The sequence below is a fragment of the Geotrypetes seraphini genome, chromosome 5 (genome assembly GCF_902459505.1).
Source record: "Geotrypetes seraphini chromosome 5, aGeoSer1.1, whole genome shotgun sequence".
NCBI lineage: Eukaryota > Metazoa > Chordata > Amphibia > Gymnophiona > Dermophiidae > Geotrypetes > Geotrypetes seraphini.
The window spans coordinates 189,446,652-189,455,378 of NC_047088.1; the positions used below are offsets into that span (position 1 = coordinate 189,446,652).

At 36.7% G+C, this 8,727-nt stretch overlaps 1 protein-coding gene across 1 annotated transcript; it reads left to right on the forward strand.

Annotated features, from left to right (window-relative positions):
• Window positions 1-800: 800 nt before the first annotated feature.
• On the forward strand, window positions 801-3,244 carry NEUROD1 (neuronal differentiation 1). The gene is made up of 2 exons (XM_033947108.1): window positions 801-885; window positions 2,165-3,244. The coding sequence occupies exon 2, from the start codon at window positions 2,174-2,176 to the stop codon at window positions 3,242-3,244; it is 1,071 nt and encodes a 356-aa protein (XP_033802999.1). The 5' UTR covers window positions 801-885; window positions 2,165-2,173.
• The last annotated feature ends 5,483 nt before the right edge of the window (window positions 3,245-8,727 follow it).

Below are 8,727 nucleotides of genomic sequence, written 5' to 3' on the forward strand. Positions count from 1 at the left end.
CATGGAAACATTACATCTGAATTAATAAAAAAAAAAAGAAATAAACCTTACTTGATATTTGACAATAAAACCGTCTCACTATGTTAGTGGCTAACTATCTGGAGCAGATAAAACATTAATTTTTAGCTGTTCCAACAATTTCCAAATGCAGTTTAATTATGGCTTCTGTGAGGTAAGTAATAATTAGCCACTGGCAAGGACAACATGTTTATTCTACGTGATAATATAATAATAATTATCATCATCATATGAAACTATGCACATAACTGAGGATAACCATCAATTAGAACAAGAAAGTTAGGGAAAAGGAATGACTAGCTCGGTAAGTGAAGGACCCCCAGTATTTTCTTTATAACCTCTACAGACAATATAGAGAGATCTTGGGCACTCGGGCACTCCCCCCCCCCCCTCTTTTTTTTTTTTTTTCTGAAACGCTTAATCTATCCTGCGGGTAGAAACAGGTCCGCGGAGTCTGTAACTGGCGACAGATGGTCACTTTCTTTTGGCCACAAAGAGATGGAAGGGAGAGCTTGGCTGAATACAAATCTATCTGCTCACGTGACACCCGCGCCGCTCGCTTGACGTGGATTGCCATATGGCGCGTGCCGGGAAAGGTTTGGGGGCGGGGTTTGAAGTCGGTGGGGGGAGGGTAGAGAAAAGCTTCAGCATTAGGAGCATTTACCTTCGGATTTGAGCGCTCTCTCTCTCCCCCACCCCCTCCCCCCTGCAGTGGCAGCCTCACGGGAGCCTCTATATAATCTGAGCGTCCCGTAGACAGCTCGCAGAAATAAGAGGAATAAAACCCGCATACAAGCCCGCGAGTCACGCCAACCACGGCACTGGCAGGGGTATGAGACTATCATTGCCAAGGACATACATACACAGGTAATTTTGCACCCTTTAAGGTTTGTTTGCTTTTTTTTTTTAATACTGTGCTATCAATAAAATAGCAATTTTTGATCCTGATCCTGAAAATTGTATCAGCTGAGAAAGAAATAGCGGATGCAAAATATAAAATTGTTAGATTTTTCTATTTTTCATAGTTTGAATTTAGTTAGAATGATTATAGTTTTCCGATGACCGAGATTTTCTCTAGCACTATGATTAGATTTGGTTGAAAAATTACATGAATGGAAAAGCTATATGTCCTTTCTGGAGAACGCTTTTCTACAAAATTCTAGCAAATGAATCCAGGGAGTACGTGATACAGAGGGGCGCGAAAGAGTATATGCTACCTGTTACAGTGCGAGAGGAAGCCATCAGAGCTGAAACAGGAGTGAGACAAGCAAGCCTCAATTGTTACATTGAATGTGCCTTCGTCTACTACATTTACTCATCAATGAGCTCAGAATTTTTAAATGCAAATATATTAGCAGCGGCATATTATACTCTTTCAAAAGCGAGGCAGCAACCTTCAAAAGGTTCGTGCAATGGACGTATGTATTACTGAGAAATTATTTTGCACCTGATCCCGAAGTGTGCGCTGTCCAGTGCTGAATATAGCCAAGCTCTTGTTATGCAAGTCAAAAAACCGTCGCTGCTATTGGGAGGGGAGGGGGGGGGGGGAACCAAACTCTGAAAGGGGGTAACAAACTGAAAAATAAAAGGAGGTGTCTGAATTTGTGTCTAAAATTTTTCCTTCATTGCGCAATTTATATATATTTACCGGTGATCACTAGTATAATATGATTACATTCCCCAGGAATATCAATAAGTCATGTAACTATTTAAGATTAGAGCTAGTATAATATGATTACGTTCCCCAGGAATATCAATAAGTCATGTAATTATTTAAGTTTAGAGCTTTATATGATGGCGGGAAAGCAATAGCCTGATTTATACAGGAAAATATATTAGGTTTGGGGTAAATTGATGATAATTTACAGTGCTGTTGTGTTAATTTTGAAAGCATTGTGTATTTACAAGAAATATTTTATTCTAATACTATGACTCTAATATATTCTGTTTAATTTATGTTAAGACTGGATTTAACACTTTTATTTTTACGATAATCATGTGGCAATTTTGTTAGGATGATCAATTTACAGAACACCAATGATTTTGATAGTATGAATTTTTTTTTCACTACTCTAAATGTCTTTATTGATTGAATGTCCTTAGTTCTCTTTTTTATGTTTATATTTTTATTTCCTTAAAAATGTAGGATCTGAAAATGACCAAATCCTACAGAGAAAATGGACTACCAGTGTCTGAGACGCGGGGCCCTCGGGCATGGGTAGAGGAGTGTCTGAACTCTCAGGACAAGAAGGACGAGGAGCTGGAGTCCATCTTCAAGGAAGATGAGGAGGAGGAGGAGGAGGAGGAGGAGGAAGTCTCCCTCATCTCCCTGAATCCAGAGGAGGATGATGATGATGAGGAAGATGACGAAGAGGATGAAGAAGAAGACAATGACGATCAGAAGCCGAAGAGGCGTGGCCCCAAAAAGAAGAAAATGACCAAAGCGCGACTGGAGCGCTTCAAGGTGCGTCGCATGAAGGCCAACGCTCGGGAAAGGAACCGCATGCACGGCTTGAATGCTGCACTTGACAACCTACGCAAGGTTGTACCCTGCTACTCCAAAACACAGAAGTTGTCTAAGATAGAAACCCTGCGCCTTGCCAAAAACTACATCTGGGCTCTTTCTGAAATTTTAAGATCTGGGAAGAGCCCAGATTTGGTGTCTTTTGTACAGACCCTCTGCAAAGGCTTGTCACAACCTACCACCAACCTAGTTGCTGGGTGTCTCCAGCTGAATCCTAGGACTTTCCTTCCAGAGCAGAATCAGGATATGCCACCTCATATGCAACCGGCAAGTGCTTCCTTTCCATTGCATCCTTACTCTTATCAGTCTCCTGGTCTTCCTAGTCCACCATATGGTACTATGGACAGCTCCCATATATTCCACATTAAACCACTTTCCTATGGTGGAGCCTTGGAGTCATTTTTCGAAAGCACTCTCACGGACTGTACCAGTCCATCATTTGATGGACCCCTTAGCCCACCCCTTAGCGTCAATGGGAACTTTACCTTCAAACAGGAACATCCATCTGAGTTCGAAAAGAATTATGCCTTTACCATGCACTACACAACTGCAAGTCTAGCAGGAGCTCAAGGCCATGGGTCAATGTTCTCTAGCACAGCCTCACGCTGTGAAATTCCCATAGACAGCATTGTGTCATACGATAGCCATTCACATCACGAACGTGTCATGAGTGCCCAACTGAATGCCATCTTTCATGATTAACTCATGGAAAAACTTTTATCTATAGAAGGAAAGTAATGTAATCAATTGTGCTTACATTGACTGTATTGTTTACAAAGGGCAGTCCATTGGGTACCATTGCTGCAAATATCCAACGCTTCAAGTGATGTATGTATTGTTGTTACTGCCTTTAGGAAAAGGGGGATGAAATGTTCCTCTGCATATAATGTATTGTTTTTTAGAGCTCTATTTAAAAGCTGCATTACAAATTAGTTTGTAATTTTAATAAGATCATGTTAATTATCTGATCCGGATGACAAAAATACAAGCAATAATTAGGATCTATGCAATTTTTAATGGGACAATTTTTAAAAGTATATATTTTTCAACCATTTTATTACTTGTTATCTTTCCCATGCTGAATTATTTTATTGTGATTTTGTACAGAATTTTTAATGACTTTTTATAATGTGAATTTCCTATTTTAAACCATGCAGCTTCATCAATTTTTATACATATTGGAAAAGCGGAATTATATCTAATTTATACAAAATGATTTAAGTAATTTAAACCAGCAGAAAAGTGCTTTGAAAGTTGTTTTGTTGCCTTAGCACTTCTTCCCTGACAAATTTAATATAATTGCACAATCTTTGCAATTTCTTTTCAGCTAATATTTTTTTTCCTAGTAAGTGAACCAGCCCAATAATGCTTGAATGGATGTATATATGAGAATGAGGTATTTTCTATTAAAGCATATCATTTGGACACATTTACTTGCACAAATTGTATAGAAATGTTATCAGCAAATGCCAACGTCCTTTTTTAAAATTCAGAAGCTGCTTGACTATCACATGTGATCTGCACAGGTTTTTTTTTTTTCTTACCTGTGGCATTCTCTGCATCTGCAGAAGGCCAGAAACATTGAGTGATTTTAAACCACAAAACTGCATGTTTTAATCCATATTTACACAATCTATGGCTTTTCATACTCTGAACTGGAGCTTAAAATGAATCGGGTTATTAACTCTGAGCTGTAATCAACTAGTACAGTAGTTTGTTAAATTCAAACCATTTTATCCGTAATTAGAACAATAGATATTGCATGTACAATGCAGTCCAGAAAAAGTGCTGTCTAAAGTGTAATGCTGGTTCATCTGGAATCCATTTGTACTGTAATTTTGTTTGTAATTCTGTATATTATGGTGTAATGCACACTGGGTTTTAAAAACATCAATTTATAATGACAATAGTATTGAACATTTGGTCTAATGTTGCATTTCTTATTAAGTGACTTTTTTTTCTTAGTGTAATTCCTATGGGATTATTGTTTTATTCCAAAACCTCATAAAAAGTGAAACACATTATTTGTAGAATAAAACCAATTAAAGTCTACACCATTTTGTAGTTCTTTTTTCTGCACAGATGTATTCTTATTGTCCTTATGTTGGGATTAAATAATTTAGATTATTCTTGATAGCAACAGATTGGTATGGTTTGAAATTTTTAACTTGGTTTTTTAGGATTATATTACTTAAATTTATTAACCCCAGATTGATATTTTGGGGGGTTTGAAAAATTGGTGTGTGTGTGGGGGGGGAGGGGGAATAGTCTCTATCATACAGCTTTATATGAGGCATTAAGCAAAAGTCTATTTTTCTTCAGATTATTGAAGTTACACAACCGAACTATCAATCATTACAAAGCCTATGTTTTCTATGATTCTAATTATTAAAACAGAGAGCAATAAAAATATTATCCGTTTTCATTCTTATTTTTCATTTCATGTCTGAAAAGGGATAACGTAAGTGTGTGCAGTTTCTAAAAGCTCCGAAAACAATGACAGTATAACCAAAGCTAGAGGTAAATAGTATTAAAATTATGGAACACAGAAGCAAAAAAAAAAAAAAAAAAGTGTATCCTACAACTAGCCTCTCTGCTATTCCAAATGCAATTGATCTTATCTTCCTAACAAACTGGACTAGGCATAGGTACCTTTCCTTATTTCTGGGCAGGATTCTTTCTAGAAAGTAGAACTTCTTACGTTCTCAAATATCGGGATGATAAACCTATTTATGCTGTTTCCCTGAATAGATTAGATTAGTTTAGATTGAGGAAAACATTTGGCAGATTGCAGTCAAACTTGTCACCTTAGTAATGAAGTCTGATTCTTGCAATGAGGTGCTATAACTTTTTTTTCCTGGGTAACCATTATCCAAAAGACGTAGTATGCCAAACAAAAACCTTCCTCCAGACACAGTAAATGGGTTTTAAATAACCGATGTAGCTTGCTGCTTGTTTTACGTATTTTGAAAAACACCTCTGTTCAACGTGGAAGCTTGTTAGACAACTGCAGGATGGAAGCCTTGCAGGACAAGATGGACTTTCCTCATATTACTCCTCTGTTGAAAGTTATTTCCAGTTAATCTGGTAGCCTGCAATTCCGACCTTTAGTCACAGCAGGTACTTCTTCACACAGGTAGCTCTCTAGAATGTCACATTGTATATATTCCAGTTTGACCTTCTATACACCACTGAGTGATCGCTAGCTATGACTAATATAAATTCTGAATCGAATTCACAATGAGACAAGTCTAAAATATCCAAAGATCAAATCAGTATAGACTTGTAAGATTTAAGAAGATGTAACCAAGCTGTACTCTCAGATACCTGCTTGGTAAATCATCAAAGATTTCTACAACCAAATTTGCAGGTATAGGTATCAATCATTGAGTACAGAAGGAAACTCAAAAAGTGCTCTAAAGTGTTTCAAATAAATTATTGCAAATAAATACTTTAAATAAATTGTGTAATATTCAAACAACACACTTATCTTAGTGATGTTGTAGTGATATCTAAAACCGATATCTTAAAGGGTTTAAGATATCGGTTTTAGATATCACTACAACATCACTAAGAATTTGGTTGTAGAAATCTTTGATGATTTACCAAGCAGGTATCTGAGAGTACAGTTTGGTTACATCTTCTTAAATCTTACAAGTCTATACTAATATAAATTCTGGTAATACCTTCTTTGTGTTTCTCTATACTCATAGAAGTTCACTGGAAATACCTTTCCAGTTAAATTAACCATTGGAAGAAATAAAATAGAAAGCATTCCTGGAGAGGTCTAAATTAAACAGCTTTTTAAAAAAAATAATTTAACGTTTTGCTATAGTTAGCAACCCTTTGGTACCTGCTTACTAAAACATATACATTCGATTAGTCAGTCAAAGGGCAATCCGCATGCCACCATCTTTTATTCAAACCAAGAGAGGCACAGATGTTCCTTATGCAGGGGAGGTTTTAATTTATGAAAATGATATTGTTTATACATGAATGCACCCGACAGAACACACTATTTCCATCTGATGAGAGAAATGTCACACAACCGGTGCCAATGACAGGAACATATTCTGCAGATTTAGTTGTTTAAATGTTTATTCTATATTTGAAACTTTTCCCCAAATCTTCAATGACTGCATCTAGCAAAAGGAAGAATTTAGACACCTAGTTAGTAACAAGAAATGTGTTCATAAAGTAATCGTGTTCATAATTAGTATCTTATACACTATTATTGTATTTCTGATACATCAGACAACAATATGGCTTCAGACAAGTAGAAGAAAAAAAAACAAAACCCAAAACACACGTAATTTTTTGTGGTGCATTTCAGTATTCTGTGATGTTGCTTCTTTTTGCTATAGTTTACTCTGTTCAAGCGATGATTTCTTCTGAGTTGCTGCAGATCCTTGTGATTCAGGAAGCTCAGAAGAGTTCCTTTTGCCTGCAGAACTTGGTTTAGAAAGAGCAGCTGAGCAAATCTTCCATGCTGAACTACCAGTCTTGGATTCAGCGGTGCCTCTTGCTGACTCAAAGAATATAGTCCACTGTATATTTTGCCCTGGAATACTGTACTAAGATGATATTTAATTCCCTAATTATTAATGACTCTTGAAGTGAAAGAATCTTCAAGTTTCCCATTCATACGGCCGAAAGAGATTGGCCTTGGATAGGGAGTTGCTTAGTACGATGTGAGTCCCTCTTCTTCCATGGTATTTAGGAGAAGCCGGAAGGGGAGATTTCTAAGGCATAAAAACATTGGCAATAGGCTTGGAATGAGTGAGGGGGCGAGTGTACTAAAGGACACATATAAATGTCAAGGCTTTATTTTATCTAGTCTCTATTTACAACGTCACAGAACCAATTCTGAAGGATTAGCACCTATCAATATGAAATCAAATCTAGCGCTCTTTTGTGAGGTTCGGGTTGCCTAAGTTTCAAATAGCATGAAAACGAAGGAAGGGCAAACTTATGTTTAACTTATAAGTATGAGAGAATGAACGCTGAATGTTTAGGACATAGTAATGCATTCAATAAGGTGTGGAGTCAATCGACTACATATATAGGGTCACATTAGCTGACATGTACTTTTTCTTATTAGATTACTTCCTTGCACATATAGGGAGGGAGGGAGGGAGGATAGTAATATTATGTATGGTATATAGTTTATAGAAACTATAGTTATAAGTATATATTTCTAATTATTGCTAGTTAAGGGAAGGGGGGAGAAAATGATTTGTTTTAAAATGTTTGTATGTGTAAAGTGCTTTTTCTGATTTGCTCTTGATAATTCATTGTAGTGCACTGTTATTATTTAAAAATCAATAAAGAATTTAGAAAAAAAGAAAATGAAGGAAGGGACAAAACTCCCCATGTAATTGTAATGAGATCACAAAATCAAAACACCCCTGTTCAGTCGCATTTACACTGCAATTATAAATCCGCTGACAACCAAGGCCAATTTAGCCACATTGGAGCTCACTGACAAAATCAGGTGCTAAATTGCCCTACTGCAATCCTAAATTTATCACAGATGCAATTTTTAATAGGAGGGTAATTTTCTGCAAAGCAATGCAGAGCAAGTCACAAGAAGCTGATTTTCAACACAGGTACAGTATTGAGCAGCTGAATAGGCTTCAACACAAGAGGTTAGAGATTAGCGGGTGAATAGGGTGTTTCTCAACAATTTTTGAATGGACAGTTTTGTGGGTAATATCTTTGGCTAACAAGTTTGCCCCCGCTTTTTGCTGTAGTTCCCATAGTTCTGGGTGCTCAGTTTTAGTACTCATGTCAAGGGTTTTAACCTCTGCTAATACTGTACACTCTAGTGACAATAGTGATGGATTCTAAATTGTTGTCCTTCATTAGTACCAGCATTATGCTTATACCACCTGGCAACTCCAAATAAAAGAAAATCAGAGTATGTAAAAAAAAAATCAGTACAAGTATGTAGCAGCCATAATTCCAGATAGTTGCATTGAAAAATATCAAAGCAGGAATATAACTGCCCACTAACAGATGCCCTTACACATACATCAATGAAAGGGGAAAATCTGCTGCTGCTCCTTGAAATACTATGGAAGGACATCAACTACACTCCCTTGGTGTTTGCATTAGAGACAATTGAATCATGGTCTCTTATATCTGGGTACTGTACTAGCAGATTTTGTTTCTATATTTGTGTA

Excerpts from the sequence above, each read along its gene's own strand:
- NEUROD1 (XM_033947108.1), top strand. The coding sequence starts at position 2,174 with ATGACCAAATCCTACAGAGAAAATGGACTACCAGTGTCTGAGACGCGG.